The 22,609-nt window shown below is 36.2% G+C and overlaps 1 protein-coding gene across 1 annotated transcript in view; it reads right to left on the bottom strand.

The window, feature by feature from the left end:
* Positions 1-1,151: 1,151 nt before the first annotated feature.
* Positions 1,152-22,609, bottom strand: part of LOC126284657 (uncharacterized) — a 127,615-nt gene continuing 106,157 nt past the window's right edge. Inside the window, exon 4 of the mRNA XM_049983762.1 lies at positions 1,152-8,440. Within this exon, the coding sequence (XP_049839719.1) occupies positions 8,283-8,440 (158 nt within the window). The 3' untranslated portion in view covers positions 1,152-8,282. The remainder of the gene's footprint in view (positions 8,441-22,609) is intronic.

The following is a 22,609-nucleotide window of genomic DNA, read 5'->3' as shown; positions in this document are numbered from 1 at the left end:
ACTGGAAACGGAGGAAAAATAGTCTTATGAACACATGCCCGGAAATGCATCATTGCCACCCTACATGGCGCTGAAAGTGACAGTAACTTTGACCAATTGCTGTGTGTTACATGTATGCTGAAGGCTGTGTGATTGACACAGCTACTGTAAGCAAGAGAATGGTACAGTATTCATGTCAGAAAAAATCCAAGATGGTGTTTACAGCTAAAGAGATGGAAACAGTTGAGAGATAGCTTAGCTATACCAAAACAAGAACCCTCACAGACACCAACCACATCACACAACACTGTAAGCCCAGTTTGGCCATTCGTGTGATCATGGGTCCTTTCAGACAGACAAATGTGCAGGGAGGCAGTGGACTGTGTGTACACCAGATTTGGACTGGGTTCTACAGGATAGTGAGATGAATTCTAGTATAAGTTCCAGGAAGTGATCTGTCAACATGGTGTAAGTCAAAGTATGATTATAAACATTGTGTAAGCCAAAGTACAATTATGTTATCCTGCATGACAACTGCTACTATCCCTATCATCTTCAACAAGTGCAAGAATTATCAGCATCGAATTCCCTCTATGGGAAGGATTTTGTCAACTATCACAATTATGAGATTTCTGTCATTTTTACTGACGAAGCAACCTTTACCAGAACTGGCATCATCAGTCTGCACAATCGTCATTTGTGGGCAACATACACAGTACGAGGTCAGAGGAACTTTCATTTGCCAGCACCATCTATCAAGGCACTGATACACTTCTAGGCACATTTTCACAGGACCTTTCTCCTTCCGTTTCCAGTCAGGAATTTGCTCCCCACAGTTTGTCAGTTTTATTAATGTTCACCCTGTGTATGTTTACAAATTCTGTGGTAATCTTGCTACGCTTTTGTTATGTCAAGTACCACCATGAGTTACTACCATAGATGTTCATTCAGTTCTGTATGTCACAAACAGTTCTTTCACCATGTGTTACAACATCACATTGCTACTATTTGCAGATATTTGTCAATGGACACTGCGTACAGAGAAAATGACATTTTGGGTTTGTTTTAAATTCCTATGTATGTTGCGACATAAGGTACACATTAGTCAAAACTGGTATACATATTGAAGGTAAAGAAAGTAGTGGCAATGAGTTAAAGAAAAGTGGCAGTGCTGAAGCTACATACATTTGGCGTTTTTAATTTACATGTAAATATTTAAAAGTAACTAAATATGATCACACATTAAATATTTATTTTTACATGAATGCTCACAATTGTTTCACAGCTCTTAGTAAATTGTTGTCTGATTGCCTTCATAATCAATAGACTAAATAACATATTACAAGTATATTTTACAAAACATTTTTCAAATGACACATCTTAGTTGTAGTTTATATACCATTACACAAACTTTAAAAGCATAAAAAATTACTTGTAACTTGTACCATGTTCTTAGGTAAAAATTCATAACTATAAAAATAATGTAACAAGATATTAACCACAATAACTAAAATCTAACATTTACTGCAGGTAAGATTATGCCCAACATCACTTTCTAACACTTAGGGCTTGAAAAACAGGTAAACAGTCAATTAAAGGCACTGCTCATCATAATTCACTAGCATATAAAAGCACACTGACAATAACATCAACAGTTAGTGAAATATTTACAGAAACATTATATTAAGTAGAATGATTATGTGCAGAAGATGATAAAGTTTTAAAAAAGTCTGTATCTTACGTGAGTTACAAGTGAAACAACAGTTGACACTGAACAGCTGACTAATAGCAGAGCAATCCTAGACAATACCTATAGATAACTTTAAGGGAACATAAATATTTACCTTCATGTGTAATACATCTGTAATGAATTCACAAGATTCCTGTACTTCTTATCAAGCCACAGATACATTTATTGATCTTTATTTGTTGCCACACATTGCCTCCACTGAAACTGAAATACAGTAAGCTTCTTAATGTCATAGCTACAAACCCGTAAAAAAGGCCAATGAGGAGTGTGCTATAGATGTAATCTTTTCTTATCTTTGCCTAAGTAACAATGTTAAGTTGAAAACAGGACTGAATTGGTACCAAAAACCAAAAATGGATATTAGATTTTATAAAGATATTGGTTTGACTAATGCCAGTTGGAAATGAGAAGGGAGAGTCATTATTTGTGAGGATAAGTGATACATCCAGTAGTGTTTCCCAAAATTCAAGTTAGTTAAATATTCAATAACAATCAACAAACTGGAAAAATGATGAATCAAAACTGACAGTACTTAAAACATTGTACAAATCTCCTTTATTACAAACAGAAAGTGAAAATATTTACCACACTAATGCAAGCCTAATACAGCTGAAGAATTTGATCATAATTGTTCCTTTTCTTTCCATTACATTATTTTGTCAAGTAATCTGAGGGCTCTATCACAAGTAATAGAAAAGTAATAATAAGTTCTTTATTAAATTCACATGGAAATGGAGAGAGTTCCCTCTATATAGTTGCCTCACAGTATGTTTTTCCCCATTAATGGGTTCTTAGTGCAGAAGGAGTATTACCTGTCTGACATTTACAGAAGGCTACAGAGTATATATATAGAGATAACACCACCAAGAAGGTTAATGTTCACAAATGGACAAAGAATTTGCTGAAAGAATAAACTAGCACGAAAGATGAGTAGCACTATGGGAGACCACCAGCTGTGGATGAGTCCAATCTTTTAACTTTTTTACAAAGCTGAAATCTGTTCTAGTGCATAGAGGAGATAGTGCATAATTTGTACTGACTTGAGGGAGAGTCTTCAGGAGCAACATTGACAAGATGAAAATAAATCTGATGAAGTGAACATGACAGTGCATACCAGTGTTTTACAAATCTGACTTAGTAATTCTGTTCAACAGAGCTCAAAGTACTTTCGTTTTCATGGAGACATGTCCAATAGCCATTCTGTCTAGAAGTATAGTCACTTCAGCTACATATGCATTTTGAAGGAACTGTATCAGTTTATAAAGAAGCTATGATAACTTGTGTTAACTGGGACAACAGAAGATCTGCATCTCTTTTCCTTTCCTAACTTCAGAAAACATGTTTCCCCCATTAACATTTCCTGCTGTGTCAACAACCTTGTAATAGCCATTACGTAATGAGCACGGACACTTAGAAAATATTCAAGGAAACCTTTTGATTGTATGGCTCTTAATCAACAATTACTCCATACTTGAAAGATATGCCCATTCTCCACAGAGATATAGCCATATTTTATGTCATCCCATATGCTTATGGAGAGATCAGATACTGAGTGACAATTGTCAATAAGCATATTATTAAACTTTTCTGTGTGGTATGGCAACACATTCAATTCACCTGGAACATTTCTTGGTTTAAAAGAAGATTAACAAATTTTCGAAGAGGTGTCTTAGAGAGATACTCAGTACACATGCAGTTATCATCATAAGACATTTTGTATCTTACATAATAGGAAAGAGTATTGTTTGGGCAACAATTTTCACTTTTGGTTCCCATCTCATGCCTCTCTTTGTGTGATTAGTTCCTTTTGTCCTAAAATAAAAGAAAATAAATGGTCAAGGTACTAAGGTTACATAGATTTATACTCTTTCCAACTTTTTTTCAGAGCATTTGCTCTTGACAACCAATTAAACTGTCTCCATGATATGAGGTCTTATTTAGATGCTGTACAAGAGGGAAGACATTGCAGAAAAGTCACAGAGGGAAAAAGGAATTTTTAAACCTACAAAAATTCTGTTTTTGGCTGCAAAAATAGTTGCAGTCATTATCTTTGCCTTTGTTTTTCCTGCAAACAATGCGAAGTCCAGAACAGACTTTCTTCATTCCATGGCAAAAACAACTAACTACAAGTAGGGAGAAAAGAGTTACAGAAATTGCTTAAAAAAAAGATAAAAGTTTTGCTATTACCTTTATCTTTTTCTTAATTCTGACAAAAGCTGCAGTCCACTTGAAATTTTTGTTACTTCAATGCTGTGTACAAAACTTGTTGAAACATTGTGACAACACAATGCCATGACTTGGTGATAACCCAAGGAGATTCCATCAATGAAATTCACTGAGAAAGCCTCCACTGTCTAATCATTAATACTGTTATTTTTATGATGGATTTGGTAACCCTTACCATGCCATGTATTGTGGCAACTAACAGGTGTTTAAATATTTCCTGCATGTGTAAGTCTTATCATTCAGTAAAAGTGTTCTACCTAACAAAATCAATACTGTCTTCAGTGGAGGATTGATGATGAATTCAGAAATTGACAGCATGAAATAGATGCTTAAATGATCATATAAGTCCAATAATTAAACTTGCTTCCATAACAACAATATGCAATGATTTAAAAAGTTGTTGAGTGTAGCTACATGACTTACAGCATCAATGTGAATTCCAAAGTTGACTATAGCACGTCACATTTTTTAGATGTTTAATTTCCATTATTATGAGTACTGTGCTCACCCAGTTATAGATTTTGGCACAATATTTTTCAAACAGTACTTGGCTTATGTTCATGTGGCAACAAGAATGTAAAATAAATGTTATTCAATAATTAAATTATGGACTATTACATTCACAAGAAAAAATTATTTTCAGTAAAACATTTAAAAAAGTAGGATGAACTGAAAATCCATTATGACATTTATAAATAATACACCGGTGGAATGAGAAATTTGAATAGCACTAGTGACATCAGTTTCCCATGAAGCTAACTTTGAAAAGACTATGAATGCTGCATAGCACTTTTTACAAGAAGATCCATATGTTCTCTTTCCTTTTTCTTTTGAATATGTTTTAGTAATATATCTCATGCAGTACCTGTAGTGATGATTGAGATTTTTGAAGTGGCCTTTCAAAATAGATATCACTATACAGGCCCAAATAAGTACCAAACAAATTACAAACACAGCTATCATAAATCTTTCTATTGAGAATTATATAACAGCCAGGATACATAACAAAGCAACTGATTTAAAAACATTCATATTTAATAATTATTTCCTCACAGAGAAATATAACAGAAAAGATAATCTCTCCATTTGTTATCTACCGAGTTTGTCTTACTGTTCACTGAAATATTGAGAAAAGAAATCTTTCCAGGTTTTCAGTTACCTTTTTTCCTGTATGATATCACAGAAATGTCACTGATGCAGGAACTCAATATTTTACGATAATTATGACTATATCCCAAAGGTTAAGCTTGACTCTTTATTTTTTCACTTATAACTAATGTTCCTTTCTTAGTTTTCCACTGTCATCAGTAATTAGCTCATTGTTATTACAATGTCATAACAATATTAAGCAGAGTTCGTTGTAGTGAAGTTATCAGGAATATTGTTAACTAAATATTATCCCAAATATCACTTTCAAAACTTAACCATGTCTAGGTTCAATATACTATATACTAAACTGCTTGAATTACATTTCAGTTTGTTATGTTACACTTAGATTATAATTTTTTTGTACATCATAAAGCTTAAGACTTACAGCATGACTGCCACAGCATTAGTAAATTGTTCACCAGTAGCACGTAAAGCATGAATGAAATAATGTTATATAACCTACCTCAGCGCCCTCATCTTATTTTAAAAAAAAAGAATGTAGTTCATGCAGAAACATATGCACAAACTGACATAATGTATTAAAAACTGCAGAAAACTATATCTATGCAACCACATTTTTAATAGCAGAAACATCAGTGTTAAGAGATGGTGTGCAGAAAATGCACACTTTTGAGGGAGAAATTTGTTTTCTTGTTGACCGTTGTTTTTAGGGATTTGGGTTGTGGTCTAAGGCATATGTTTGTATGTAATATGTTGTCTCCTCATGTGGGAGACAAATCATTTACTGCTTCTTTGAATGTTTACATGGTGCATACAGCTGAAAAAATCACCTATTCCTAATCACGCAACATTACTCTAATTTAAAGCATCCTTCCTTTTTTTACTGAAGTTGGTCTCACATTTATGAATTTATGTTGCCATTATTCACTTCATTTCAGTTTATTAGCGCCATTTTATCTCAATATATAATTATCTAGGATTTTATGTTGATAGTAAGACATGAAACAATTTTACCATTACATTTTAGTTAATAAAGTATTCTTATGTAGAACATGAAGCCATACACATAACAACAGGCAATATATAAATTAGCGCAGTAAAAAAATCTTTTATTATATTTTATTATGAGACAGAGTTATCAGCCAGTACTTAGCTTGAGGAGCCAAAAATATTTTTGCTGCCAAAGTACGTGACGATACAGTTTATTTTGTAAGTACTATGCCCCTTCCTAGGGGAAGAGAGAGGATGAGGTAAGGAGAAAGTTTAAAAGAAAGGACAGCTCACTCAGACCTGCTTTGGGAGGATTCCTTACTTTGAATGCTGATGATTCACATGTTCTTCAATACTATAAAAACTGTTGTTGATTAAATGTGTGGAATTCTGATGTCTTTATTTCCTTACACAGTGCACTAAACAGAATTTCTGGCTAACACAGTGCACTTTTTGATACTTGCCTTTTGTGTGTATTTCTCTATGAAAATCATCTCTATATCTTGTTTCGTGGTTATGGAATTGACTGTATGACTGAGAATTCATTGTGTAGCTTCAGAAACATGCACTTTAACAAATCTACATTATTTGTAGGGTTGTGATTTAAAATTTCTTAAAAATATACTTATATGATTGTAAAGTACAAATCAGTGTTAAGGCAGACTGGTATTCCACCAAGGCTATGATTTATCTTAACATGCCATGCATGGCAGCAATGTAGTTACAGAAAATTGTTTTAATACTACAGAAATTTTTAAGTGTATTTAGAACACAGCTCTATTGATTCAATGTTTTCTTTAATGATTCTGTATGTTTCTGCCAATGTGCTTCCATCAACACACCTAAAAAAGTAATATAGAGTGTTTGCTCTATCTTATGTGGGCCAAGTGCTATTGTTAGATTAGTTTCTTATATGTCCTTCATAAGGCTGAAGTACATTTAAATTGCTTTCTTTTTTGGCATTCACAATGAATTTTTGTCTAAACAAGTGCTATTGTTAGATTACTTTCTAATTTGTTCTTCATATGGCTAAAGTTCATTTAAATTGCTTTCTTTTTTGTCATTCACAATGAATGTTTGTCTAAACAATTTGCTTGCTTGCTCTCTTGCTACAATGACTCTATCATGTAAATCAGCTTTATTCATCTTTATAACAAACATACCACTGTCATCCACTGGCAGTACATGATTTGGCACATCATTTATTAATTATTAATGACACTGATGATCGCAGTACAGAACCCTCTGCCCCTTCCTCTGGCTCACACCCACCCCGCTACATACCCCTACCCTGTCTCATACATAATCACTGGTCTGCTAAGAAGTATACTCCATGAATACTATAGCAATATATAGTATCCTTTGCTGCTGATTATCTCCAATGATATCAAATGCCTTATATACAAACCAGACCACAATTTATATAATTTTTATCTATGGAATTCATGACCAATTAAGTCTGACCATGCACTTTTTAGTAAGAGGTTATAGAAGTTTATAAACATGAGAAAAATTTCATCAGTAAAGAAGGATGCTGGACAAGCAAGATAAATTATGGGCCTTTGTGTAAATAATAATAATCATAATAATAACAATAACAAGAAAATAATCTAAGAACTTGTCCACCAAGTGTGCTCTAGGAACCAAAATGGCAGGATTTGTCAGCAACAAGATAATCAAAAATGAAATGTTAGGCTCCAAAATATGCTTTAGACCTTGGCCTAAATCCTGAAAAGTGAAATTTGCCAAGCCATTTGTCATGTTACTACACCACTTCAACATCTTCTGTATGAAAGCACAGACAAGTGTTTCAGTTATGGCACCAACACTTACACTTCAAACAAAATTGAGCTTAATGAAAATGTGAGTGCTGCAATGCTATAGGCAGGAATGCAACAGCTATGTGTCCGGTTTATTCTCTTATTATAAACATGTGGCCGGATGATCAGTCTTATACCTCAAAGGCCTGTCACCCATCTTTAACACAGATCTAGTGCACTAATTTTGTAAAATCATTAATTATACCTGCTGGTTGTTATCGTGAAAAAAACATTGTTGAAACCTTTTGCAGTTGTACTACTGATGGTAAAATGGATTTACTCATATAAAAAATCACAGAAAGAAGCAATAGATCCCCAAAATATTGGAAACAATTCTCAGTTTAAGACTTCAGCAGCTGGTCATATTTAAGATATGTCTTAAGGGTATCCACTAGAGTGATAAATTATTATCTGAGAAAAGATCGCATTTGCTTGTTCTGGTGGGACATGCTTACTTCTGCCTGCTCAGCTTTCATGATCATTGCATCCAAACGATCTGTCTGTGAAGTTATTTTATCAGCTAAATTCAGTGCTCTCTGTGATGTTACAGATTTCTCTTCTTTTTCTGAAACAAAAAATTATTTACACGGAATTATTTAAACATTACAAACATCCATGTTCACTACAGGAAATAATTAATTAGCATTGACGCCTACAATTGTGTGACTTGGTTTAATTGTAGCTCTATAATGAAAAAAATGCAATGCAATAACAACGTCAATTTATCTTAGTCATCATGACCTTGAATACTAATGATTTTACACACTATTCTAGATTATTCACCAAATTTTTTCTCTGAGTGATCAACTAGTATCTAGTCTGCCTTGGACACATGACACACTTAAAAAGGTGTGGTAGCACTGTCATGTAGTGAGAAAGAAATTTTTACAATTTTTTTCATACTGATATTGGTGCCATACATATTAAATGATAAGTAATAATCTAATCTAAATGGTAAAATAATGTACAGATGTACTTTAAGATATCCTAAAATCCATGGATCAAGGCAGTCACATAGACACATTTCTTGACTTCTGAAAACCGTTTGACTTGGTAGCATGCCTGCATTTATTATTGAAAATATGGTTGTATGGAATATCAAATAAAATTTGTGACTGGATTGAAGATTTATTTTTATGGAGGCTACAGCATGTTATCTAGGATGGGGAATCATTGACAAATGAAGAAGTAAAATCAGATGCACTTCTCGAAAGCGTGTTGGAACACTTACGGTTCATTTGCATGTTAAAGGCTTGGCAGACAATATAATAGCATCAGACTTTCCACAAATGATGCAGTTATATGTAATGAGGTTCTGATTGAAAAAAAGCACAAATGTTTAGTCTGATCTTGATAAGATTTCAGAGTAGTATCAAGATCAACAATGTTCAAAAACTGCATTAACCACAAAATGAAAAAAAAAGAAAAGAAACATAGCATCCTATGACTGCTACATCAGTGAGATACAACCGCAATTGGTCAACTCATACAAATAACTGGATGTTACAATCTGTAGGGATATGAAATGAAAAAATCAAATTGTCTCAATGATACCTAAAGCAGTTTATTGATAGAATGATAGGGAAATCCAACTGGTCTCCAAAGGACTAACAGTGGATATGGGATGTACACTAAGGACAACAGGAATGGTCACAGGTTTGTTTGACCCATGGAAGAGTGTCACAGCTGCTAAAAACGTGAGCTGGCAGATGCAACCGATTCCATGAAAGACTACTCACATAATTTCAAGACTCATTTACAAGAGATGAATATAGGAATGAACTATAAAACCCTATGTGTCTTGCGATGATTGCAAGGTCAGGATTAGGCTAACTACAGTGCACAGATAAGAGTTTACACAATCATTTTTCCCACACTCCATAATTGAATGAAAAGGGAAGGAGCCTCAGAAACTGGTACAACACAAGAGTACCTTCCACATGCACTTCACAGTGGTTATGGAGTATTTTTCATTCATGTCATGAGCACTATAAACATCTTTCCAGTTCATATCTCTGAGCAGTTTTCTAAAACACTCAATTTTTGGTTGAGTGACTACTCTCCTGTACTCAGATTTAACAGTCTTGATAATCTGTTTAGAATTTACATCTAAAACAAGGAGCTGCATGTCATGATCTGATAGTCCATTTATTACAGGTTTTATGATATAATTTTGTTCCTATGATTTGTCTATAAAAATATTATCAATGGATGTCCAAGAGAATTTAGTGATCCTAGTTGGAAAGTTTACAGTGTGAGTTAGATTGAAAGACAACATTACTAACTGCAGTAAATGTTTACTGGAAGATTGCTTTAGAAAATCTGTACTAAAGTCACCAGCAATCAAAATTTCTTTGTTTTTTCCTGTTAAATAACCCAAAAGAGCTTCTAGATAATTTATGAATAGATTATAATTTCCTGCAGGTGCTTGGTAAATAGTTACTATTATATAGGATCTGTTATGGAACTCTAGTGTTACACATGCTTCTAGATGCTGCTCTAAACAGAATTTATCAATGTCAATGTTCTTGAATTTATGGCAGTTTTTAATAAATCTGGCAACTCCTCCTCCATCCATATCTACTCTGCAGAAGTATGAAGCTAACTTAAACCCTGAAATGTCTAACATATCTATACCAGTGGTCACTTGATGTTCAGAGAGGCAGATTATGTCAATTTGGTTGTTGTTGTTGTTGTGGTCTTCAGTCCTGAGACTGGCTTGATGCAGCTCTCCATGCTACCCTATCCCGTGCAAGCTTCTTCATCTCCTAGTAACTACTGCAACCTACATACTTCAGAATCTGCTTAGTGTATCCATCTCTTGGTCTCCCTCTTCGATTTTTACCCTCCACACTGCCCTACAATGCTAAATTTGTGATCCCCTGATGCCTCAGAACAACTGGTCCCTTCTTCTTGTCAAATTGTACCACAAACTCCTCTTCTCCCCAATTCTATTCAATCCCTCCTCATTAGTTATGTGATCTCCTCATCTAATCTTCAGCATTCTTCTGTAGCACCACATTTCAAAAGCTTCTGCTCTCTTCTTGTCCAAATATTTATCATCCGTGTTTCACTTCCATACATGGCTACACTCCATACAAATACTTCCAGAAACAACTTCCTGACACTTAAATCTATACTCGATGTTAACAAATTTCTCTTCTTCAGAAACGCTTTCCTTGCCATTGCCAGTCTACATTTTATATCCTCTCTACTTCAACCATCATCAGTTATTTTTCTCCCCAAATAGCAAAACTCCTCTACTACTTTAAGTGTCTCATTTCCTAATCTAATTCCCTCAGAATCGTTGGACTTAATTCGACTACCTTCCATTATCCTCGTTTTGCTTCTGTTGATGCTCATCTTATATCCTCCTTTCAAGACCCTGTCCATTCCGTTCAACTGCTCTTCCAAGTCCTTTGCTGTCTCTGACAGAATCCCAATGTAATCGGCGAACCTTAAAGCTTTTATTTCTTCTCCACGGATTTTAATACCTACTCCGAATTTTTCTTTTGTTTCCTTTACTGCTTGCTCAATGAAGAGGCTACACACTGCTTCCCTTTCATGTCCCTCGACTCTTATAACTGCCATCTGCTTTCTGTACAAATTGTAAATAGCCTTTTGCTCCCTGTATTTTACCCATGCCACCTTCAGAATTTGAAAGAGAGTATTCCAGTCAACATTGTCAAAAGCTTTCTCTAAGTCTACAAATTCTAGAAACTATCCTTAATCTTTCTTCTAAGATAAGTTGTAAGGTCAGTATGGCCTCACATGTTCCAACATTTCTTCGGAACTCAAACTGATCTTCCCCGAGGTCAGCTTCTACCAGTTTTTCCATTCGTCTGTAAAGAATTCGTGTTAGTATTTTGCAGCTGTGACTTATTAAACTGGTACTTCGGTAATTTTCACATCTGTCAACACCTGCTTTCTTTGGAATTGGAATTATTATATTCTTCCTGAAGCCTGAGAGTATTTCGCCTGTCTCATACATCTTACTCACCAGATGGTAGAGTTTTCTCAGGACTGGCTCTCCCAAGGCCGTCAGTAGTTCTAATGGAATGTTGTGTACTCCCGGGGCCTTGTTTCGACTCAGGTCTTTCAGTGCTTTGTCAAACTCTTCATGCAGTATTGTATCTCCCATTTCATTTTCATCTACATCCTCTTCCATTTTTATAATGTCCTCAAGTACATTGCCCTTGTATAGCCCTTCTATATACTCCTTCCACCTTTCCCTTCTTTGCTTAGAACTGGGTTTCCATCTGAGCTCTTGATATTCATACAAGTGGTTCTCTTTTCTCCAAAGGTCTTCAATTTTCCTGTAGGCAGTATCTATCTTGCCCCTAGTAAAATAAGCCTCTACATCCTTACATTTGTCCTCTAGCCATCCCTGCTTAGCCAATTTGCACTTCCTGTCGATCTCATTTTTGAGACGTTTGTATTCCTTTTTGCCTGTTTCATTTACTGCATTTTTATATCTTCTCCTTTCATCAAGTAAATTCAATATTTCTACTGTTACCCAAGGATTTCTACTAGCCCTCATCTTTTTACCTACTTGATCCTCTGCTGCCTTCATTGCTTCATCCCTCAGAGCTACCCATTCTTCTTCTACTGTATTTCTTTCCCTCAATCCTGTCAATTGTTCCCTTATGCTCTCCCTGAAGCTCTGCACCACCTGTTTGTAGTAGCTTACCTACACTGCTATTTTTTATTCATTATTAAACTTACTCCTGCATTATCTCTATTCGATTTTGTATTTATAACCCTGTATTCACCTGACCAAAAGTCTTGTTCCTCCTGCCACCGAACTTCGCCAATTCCCACTATATCTAACTTTAACCTATCCATTTCCATTTTTGAATTGTCTAACCTACCTGCCCGATTAAGGGATCTGACATTACACGCTCTGATCCGTAGAACGCCAGTTTTCTTTCTCCTGATAATGACATCCTCTTGAGTAGTTGCTGCCCGGAGATCCGAATAGGGGACTATTTTACCTCCAGAATATTTTACCCAAGAGGACGCCATCATCATTTAACCATATAGTAAAGCTGCATACCCTCAGGAAATATTACGGCTGTAGTTTTCCCTTGCTTTCAGCCGTTCGCAGTACCAGCACAGCAAGGCCATTTTGGTTAGTGTTACAAGGCCAGATCAGTCAATCATCCAGACTGTTGCCCCTGCAACTACTGAAAAGGCTCCTGCACCTCTTCAGGAACTACACGTTTCTCTGGCCTCTCAACAGATACCCCTCTGTTGTGGTTGCACCTACGGTACGGCCATCTCTATCGCTGAGGCACGCAAGCCTCCCCACCATGGCTCATGGGGGGTCAATTTGGTTAGATGAGTTCATTTCATCAATACAAATGAGTAGTTCATTAACTTTATTTCTGAGTCTCAGAATGTTCTGGTGTAATAAAGGTACTGCATACTATTGGGATTATAACTGCTTTGGCGAAGATGAACTGGCAGTTTCTGATTACTTCACTAAGAAGAGAAAAAAAACTTTCACAGAAGTACTGTAAATGCTGACTCAGGTACACTATTTTAGGAGAATTCACTGGATGGGCAATGGGGAGAAATGTACCGAGAACTCTCAGTAGATGATAAATTTAATTCTTTCCTAAAAATGTTCTTACAGCAATATTCCTTTTAATGGATTAGGGAAAATTACAGTTGATGTTGAGAAAGGGTGTAGCTTAGATTTGGACTCAAAGTATCTTGTGCAAAGAAGAGAGAGTTTTGTTTGCTGCAGAGGACTAACTCTATTCAAGAATTATTAATGAACTCCAAACATACCTGCAAAATTCTTCAATGTGTCATAAAAAAGACTGAAATATTGTAATATGCATAAAAAAATTTTGCAATTCCAAGGACAAGGCAATAATAATTTGAAGCATTATTAGGTTTGAAATGAATAAAGTCAAAAGACAAATAATATTCCGCCATCTAATGAAAGAATGGTGAGAAGAATAATGTTAAATTCACACTGTTGCCTATCAATTCTTCCTAAAAATGATGCATCAGAAGCAGTTACAATAGGTTTACTCAGAAAGGCATTGGATACTCCACCATCACTCATCTGTTAAAATGATGACAAAAGTTATTAGCTCACGTTTTCAAAACTAGCAGCCAGTTTATTGGGATGAGGGATCCATGTGTACCTGTGGTGTTCTGTGCATCTTCCAAGTGCTGTACAAGTTCAGATGTCTAACATATGAAATGCCATACATGCAAGGGATCTAGTAAACCCTGGCCTTGTGGAGCATCAAGTCATCTTTGACAGAATCCTGTCTTCTGGGTAGGTTAAAAAGTTGCTTTACCTTTGGGTCTGCTAAGTTCTGATCTATTTGTGATGATACCCAGTTATCAGAAGACAACTCTTACAGAACTACGATTCACCAAGCCCATAGAACTACTGATGAGAGCAATATGTAGGATGAGCTTCTGCTCGTAGAAGAAAATTTTGAAGAAAATGAGTATTCTCCACAATACATACATAATATGCTATAAATAAAACCTAAAGTGGACATAAGAGATAAGGAAAAAGAAATTTAAGTCTTTGGCTTTCCCAACATACTATCAAAAATAGGTTAGATCCTCACCCGACACAAAATTAAAGTGACTTTTTTCTGTCCACTGAAGGCAACAAACAGCACTATTGGACTCCACTGAAGATGACTTGAAACTCCTAAAGGCTGGGGTTTTACAAAATCCTCTAAAAACACTGGTATAAAAAAATTGAAATTCTTGTGTCAGTTTCATATGTTTGGGACTCTATGGTGACAGAATCACTTGACATTCATTTGGCAAAGAATTTAATTAATAGAGGTAAGGATTTCAGCCTGGACAAACCTTGGAATCTGGCACTCTCTTTAATACACACATAAAGATATCACTACAATGCAGTTCACAATGATACATTGATATCCCAACATGGATAGACCCCATTGTCACAGATTCCGTTTATGCATACTTTTTTGCCAATGACCAACATCTGTGGCACTTGTGCATCTGCTAGCACATGCACAATGGCATGGTCTGCACTTTTAAAAGGATGGCACATGTATTACACCATCAGTCTGTCTGCTCACTCTAAAGATGGGCAGAAGGTATATGGCTGAATATTAGGAGAGGAAGTGGGGTTTACACAGCTGCACACCCGGAATTTAATAGATCATTAAACATAGTATTTGATAGGTTTGATGCTGAGACTACTTCTGTTCTTTATGTACATAAATGTTTTGCTCAGGGCACTGGCAGACTTTCCAGAAACTGTGATGTTTTCTGCTGACACAGTACATCAATAAATGGCTCAAGCACATTCATACTAGACACAACCAGGAGAACAGTAGAACATGCTTCTTCAAGCACATAAGGATGCTTACACTTAAATGTCAATATGTATTCTGTAATGATATTTGTGATTAATAATTAAAGGGAATTTAGGATGTACTTTGCAATTCACAACAAGGATACTAGAAGTCAAAATAATTTACATAAAGCTTTTGCATCCCCATTTACGATTCAGGGTGGAGTTTTACTCTCTGGTGCTGGCAGATATCGAACAGGAATTTGAAAATCCTAAGATATCCAGAAAGAAAGGAAAATAATATTTCTTTAGCCACTCCTAAAAGTGACAACAACATTTGGACTCAGGAATGTAAAGATCATTAATTAATAAATACACTAGATTCGTGCTAATTCAGCCCTCAGTAGTCTGGTCTCTCAGTAATCTGGCACACATCCAAAAACACATGCACTATGAATTATCATGTGCAACAATACTTAGTTAACCAATGCTTTATATACTGTAATTGAAATAGTAGATTTTTTTACAGTTCGGAATCATGTTTTCTAAAAAGAAACATGTTACACTAAACCTCAAGCAGAAACTTGAAGTTTTAGAAAAATTAAATTGAGGTTCTTTGCAGAAAGCCCATTGCTGCTGAGTTCAATGTTGGACAAGTATCTGTTTATGACATCAAAAAGAAAGAAGATGTTATTCAATATTACTCAACACAAATAGATAGTGAGTTGGGAAAACAGAAAGTTATGCAAAAGAGTGAGAATGAAGAACTGGGCGCAGTTGTTTATCGATGGTTCATACAACAACCCAGTAAAGGAATTCCAGTCAGTGGCCCGATTATAAAGGAAAAAGCAGCTTTATTTAACAAACAACTTGGCGGTAGTCACATGTTTGCAGCGACTGGAGGTTGGCTGTCAAACTGGGAAAAACAACATGGCATTCGGCAGCTGACAATCACTGGGGAAAGTCGCTCAGCTAATGATAAGGATGCTAATGAGTTTTTAAGCAAGATATGGAAGATAATAGAGGAGTAAGATTTAACTGCTGATGCCTTGTATGATGCTGATGAAACAGGAATCCTCTTTAACAAGATCCTTCCTTCAAAAACATTAGCTGCCAAGAACGAGAAGGAAGCACACAGTTACAAGCAACAGAAACAGTGCGTAACATTAATGATGTGTTGTAATGCAAATGGGAGTCATGAACTACCGCTTATGGTGATTAGAAAATCCCAACATCCACATTGTTTTCAACATACTGACACAAATACTCTATCAGTTCAGTATTGGGCTCAGAAGAAAGCGTGGACGGACACACAAATATTCTCTTGGTGGTTCCAGGAAATTTTTGTACCAGCAGTGAGAAAACAGCTAAAAAAGAAAAAGCTTCCACTGAAAGCTATCTTGATAATTGCAGCGCTACCAGTCATCCTTCACATGTTTCTCTAAAGCCCAATAATATACATGTACAAGCACTCTTTCTCCCACTCAGTGTGACAGCCCTAATACAGCCTGTGGACCAGGGAATTTTGGAATCAATTAAATGTCATTATCGACATTCATTTCTTGTATCCTTGCTCAACAAAAGTGAAAACCACTCAACTGAGCCTATGCTGAAGGCATGGAAAGAAATTAACATCTGTGATGCTGTTTTCCAAGCAGCCAAAGCATGGGATAAAGTGGAGAGTGTTACCATAATGAAGAGCTGGAGAAAATTGTGGCCATCCATTGATGCAGAGTTGGATCCAGTAGTGAGTGACAGCGGTGAGCCACTCAATTCGGAATTATCAATTATTTTGTACACTGACATGTTCACAACCTTCCATGGGGAGAGGAAATTGATGATGAAAATGTTACTAAGTGGCTCAATGAGGAAAACTGTGATACAGACCAAACTTTTAACAGATGAGAAATAATCGAAAGTGCCCAAAAAAGTAATGATGGAAGTGATGAAGAAGAGGACACAGGAGGAGAGAGCATGAAGATTTCTCACACTGCTGGTGCTGAAGCTGCTGAGACTTCCCTGGCATACATTATGCCACAACCAGATACATGCAGTACCGATGTAATGCTTGTCAAGCAGCTAGGTGGTAAAGCATGCCACCACCACATATCATCATTGCGAGAGCTAAAAAATGGTTCAAATGGCCCTAAGCACTTTGGGACTTAACATCTGAGCTCATCAGTCCCCTAGACTTAGCACTAATTAAACCTAACTATCCTAAGGACATCACTCACATCCATACCCGAGGCAGGATTCGAACCTGTGACCATAGCAGCAGTGCGGTTCCGGACTGAAGTGCCTAGAACCACTCGGCCACAGCGGCCGGCTGGCGACAGTTAAAAATTAGGGACATGTTTCATAGTGAGTGATGTCACTGTATAACTATGTACAGTATACACTCAAGGACTAAGTTTTCTTTGTAAATTAATGTATTTTTGGATTTAATAAAATATATTCTCTATGTTTTAAAATCATATCCTTCAATTTAATAAAGTACAGTACACTTTATCCCCTACATTTTCAAATAAAAAAAATTGAATAAAATAAATTTCAGACACTTAATAATCTGGCAGTTCCACTGATCTGGCACCCATATGTGCCAGGAATGGATGGATTAGTGAGAGTATAGTGTACTTCATCTGAAATATCATATGAAAACAGTAGTTGAGAAATATGAAAGAAGGAGCAGTGAATTTGTGTCAAGGCTGTCATTTTCTCCCACATCTTTAATTCACTTTTATTACTATCCACAAACGCCATTTAAAAGTGTATGTATGGTCATGTAAGTATAAAAATCACACACAAGTAATCTCAAATTCCCATAGTTGCCAGTGAGAACAGATTAGTGCTGGCCATGATTTGTTGTTAGTACACTTTAGTTTCACACATTCCACATCCCTGAAGGCTCCCTTCCTGGTGCAATGGGAATAAATGAATGTGATAGACTGTCACCCTCAAATTTTTATGTACGGCTTGTGCCTCTTCCTTCACATTTGATGACATAACTCCTTCATGTATTATGTGCTGTTTCTCCTACTCCTTAACCTCTCATGTGCTCCAATAACATAATTTTGAAGAATCTATGATCTATAGGTTTATTGATGTTTTTGATTTGTCTATTTCATATTCACTTGCGTGTTGCTGACTGATTTGTCTCTACAATGGTAGGCAATTTGTTTATTACAGTTATCCAACCACTGCTGATACTTGTCAAATAATACACAAACTGAATGGAAGGTGATTCTCCAGAAACATTCCTAGACCTACACTGATTGCAGGCCATGTACAGTCTGAGGTAATGTATAGTTTTGTAATTCTAAACATCTGTACATGGTCACATACATTTTTTATTTTAGTCATCAGCCTCCTGACTGGTTTGATGCAACCTGCCACAAATTCCTCTGCTGTGCCAACTCTTCATCTCAGAGTAACATTTGCAACATATGTCCTCAGTTATTTGCTAGGTCTATTCCAATCTCTATCTTCCTCTGCAGTTTTTACCCTCTACTGCTTTCTCTAGCACTTGGGAAGATATTTCCTGATGTCTTAACTGATGTCCTACCATCATGTCCTTTTTTCTTGTCAGTGTTTTCCACATATTCCTTCACTCTCCACCTAATTTTCAACATTCTTCTGTAGCGTCACATCTCAAATGCTTTAATTCTCTTCCATTCCTGTTTTCCCACAGTCCATCTTTCACCACCATACAATATTGTACTCAGAACATACATTCTCAGAAATTTCTTCCTAAAATTAAGACCCATGCTTGATACTAGTAGGAAATGCCCTTTTTGCCAACGTTCATGGGTTATTTTACTGCCTTTAACTTCATATACTTCATGATCACAAATTCTGATGTTAAGTTTCTCACTGTTCTAATTTCTGCTACTTCTCATTACTTTCATCTTTCTTCAGCTTGCTGTCAATCCATTTTCTGCATTCATTAGATTTTCATTTCATTTGGCAGATCCTGTAATTCTCCTTTGATTTCACTGAGGAAAACTATGTTATCAGTGAATCTTATCATTGACATCCTTTTGCCTTGAATTTTAATTCCACTCTCAAAGGTTGCTTTTATTTCTTTCATGGCTTGTTTCATGTATAGATTGAACACAAGGGGTGAAAGACTACATTCCTGGATACACCCTTTTTAATCTGAGCACTTTGTTCTTGGTCTTCTACTCTCATTGCTTAGTCTTGGCTCTTGTACATATTGTATATTACCCACCTTTCCCTATAGTTTACATCCAGTTTCCTCAAAATTTTGATCATTCTGCACAATTTTACATTGTCAGATGCTCTTTCCAGGTTGGTAAATCCTACAAACGTTACTTGATTTTTCTTTAGTCTTGCTTCTATTATCAACCACAACATCAGAGCTGCCTCTCTGGTGCTTTTTTCTTTCCTAAAGACAAAATACTAGCTTTTCGGCTTTTGGAAAAATCAGTGTGCTTTTTTTTATTTATTTATTTATTTATTTATTTTTTTTTTTTGCGGTGGAATAGAGAAATTTTATTTAATTTTTGTAATAATGAGTTACACCACTAACAATTTAAATATTTTTACATACAAGTTCACCCTTGATCCATGTAGATGCACCTTCCTGCTCATTAATTTTACAATCATTCCTGGTCCTTAATACCAGTGGCATTGTGGATGTAAAGTAGGATTTACCCATATCTCTTGTTATATACCTCTCCTCAGTAATCTTTTCCATTCCTCTGTATATTATTCTTGTCAGTAATCTGGATGCATGAACTAAGCTTATTGTGAGATAATTCTCACATTTGTCAGCTTTTCCAGTCTTTGGAATTGCATGGATAATGTTTCTCCTAAAAGTCAGATGTTATATCACCAGACTCATATATTCTACACACCTATGCAAATAGTTATTTTGTTGCCACTTCCTCCAATTATTTTAGAAATTCTGATGGAATGTTATGTATCCCTTTTACTTTCTTTGATCTTAAGTCTTCAAAAGCTCTTGTAAATACCAATTCTAATACTGGATCTCCTATCTCTTCTACAATGATTCCTGTTTCTTCCTCTATCACACCATCAGACAAGTCTTTCCTTCATAGAAACTGGAGTGCTCCCCCACCTATCAGCTATCATCTGCATTTAACAGTGAAATTTCCCTTACTGTCACCACTCTGGGTTTTAATTTCACTAAAGGTTGTTTTGTCTTTTCTATATGCTGAATCAGTCCTTGCAGTTTATCTTAGCTCCCTGAACTTTCTATTCATTTCATTCCTAAGTGACTTGTATTTCTGTATTTTTTTGTACCATCTTTGTATCTATATTTTTCTCTCCAACTTCTGTGATTGCCTTTTTTAGAAATGTCCATTCCTCTTCAGCTGGGAACTGCCTACTGAGCTATTCATTACCTCAGTATCAGTAGCCTTGGAGAATGTAGTAACCAAAACAAACCGTGGGAACACCTCGGGCTGTGGATCGGAACTGCCAGGTGGGGAAGCCGCCGGTGGTGGAGCACACACCACCGGGTAAACACAAGGACGAGTCGGACGACAGACCAATGACAACTGACAACAACCAACAACGACCGACTATGACTGACACAACAAGGAAGAGATAAACAATGGAGGCTTGTAGAAACCATAACACCAAACACCAACAGTAAATCAACTTGGAACCAGAGCCAGGCAAATGTCAACAATGAGCAACAACCAGAATGCAGTACCGGCAAGATAGAGACGCAATCCAGAGTGAGTACCAGACTGACTGGACTGGGGCAGAGTGGGTCCCTATATACGAAACTGGAGGGAGCTGCTATTGGCTGTGGTCTGCACGTGGTGTAGTGGTGGCGCCCTTGCTGCACGAGAGTCGCTGCGCGGAAGAGCCGCCGTGGACATGAAGTCCTCTATGGGCTGGCCACGTCCACTTGTTCTGGCACGTGTTCGACTTTCACGGCGGGAGGTACTAGAAAGAACTTCAAACGTATCTCTTCATTCTTTAATACTTCTGTATCCGCTTCTTTGGTCTTTGACTCTTCCTCACTAGTCTCTCAAACTTCAGGCTACTCTCCATCACTACTAAATTGTGATCTGAAACTATATCTGCTCTTGGATATGCCTTACAATCCAATATCTGATTTCTGAATCTCTGCCTGACCATGGTGTAATCTAACTGAAATGTTCCTGTGCCCTTTCCAAGTATGCTTCCTCCTCTGACAATTTTTGAACAAGGTATGCACTATTATTAGCTGAAATTTATGCAGAACCCAATTAGTCTTTCTCCTCTATCATTCCTATTACCAAGCCCATATCAGCCATAACACTTTCTTCTACTCCTTCCACTACAATCACATTCCAGTCCCCCATGACTATTAGATTTTCATCTCCCTTTACATAATGAATTATCCGTTCATTATCTTCATATATTTTCTCTATCTCTTTTTCTTACACTTGCAACACTGACATGTATACCTGAACAATCAAAAAAATGGTTCAAATGGCTCTGAGTACTACGGGACTTAACTTCTGAGGTCATCAGTTGCCTAGAACTTTGAACTACTTAAACCTAACTAACCTAAGTACATCACACACATCCATGCCCGAGACAGGATTCAAACCTATGACTGTAGCGATCATGCGGTTCCAGACTGTAGTGCCTAGAACTGCTCAGCCACTCTGGCCAGCACCTGAACTATCATTGTCGGTGTTGGTTTGATGTTGAGTCTGTAGATAGTCTGTGGTATAAGTTTAATTTCATATACAAGACTTGGTATGCAATTTGCCACACTGTTCTTTTATTTCTTGGTGCCTGTGCCTAAATGTTATTTATTTGTAATTGCATAAAATGTCCTTAATATTTAATCATATTAAATTGCTTGTTCTGAGCAAGTGGTGTTCATTTATTTGCATACTGTGTACCCTAAATTGCGTTGTGAAAGAAAACTTTCAAGGACAAGAAGTAAGTCAAGTCATACATTAACAGGCAGAATCAGCACTGTGAATACATCTTTAGTATATACTAATGAACAATTCCATAAATATTTTACTTAGCTGAATTGGTAACATCTTTTACACTAGCAGGTCAAAGATAAGTACTGTAGCATCCATTTATACCAATCAAGATAATGAAAATCATGGAGCATTAACAAAGCACTTCCTCCAAACTAGGTGATTAACAGTTGTTCTGGTAATTTAGATTGTGTGTCATTACACTAAGAATGTGATATGTATTTGTTGGGCCATTATGACACACACCTGCTACCTGAAAATGATCATGTGATTGGCACCACAAGTGAAATGAAACACTTAATCAACAGCAGTGGTGACAGGACTGGATTTATTTATGAACTATAGATTTAGCATATTTTCCTATTTTTCTGAGGGTTTTGCTCCACAATGGTTTTATGAAATAAGACTAATGAATAAATGTAAGGAATTATAGGAATGCATA

This window comes from Schistocerca gregaria, chromosome 8 (genome assembly GCF_023897955.1).
Source record: "Schistocerca gregaria isolate iqSchGreg1 chromosome 8, iqSchGreg1.2, whole genome shotgun sequence".
Lineage (NCBI taxonomy): Eukaryota > Metazoa > Arthropoda > Insecta > Orthoptera > Acrididae > Schistocerca > Schistocerca gregaria.
This window is presented reverse-complemented; position numbering and strand designations above follow the sequence as displayed.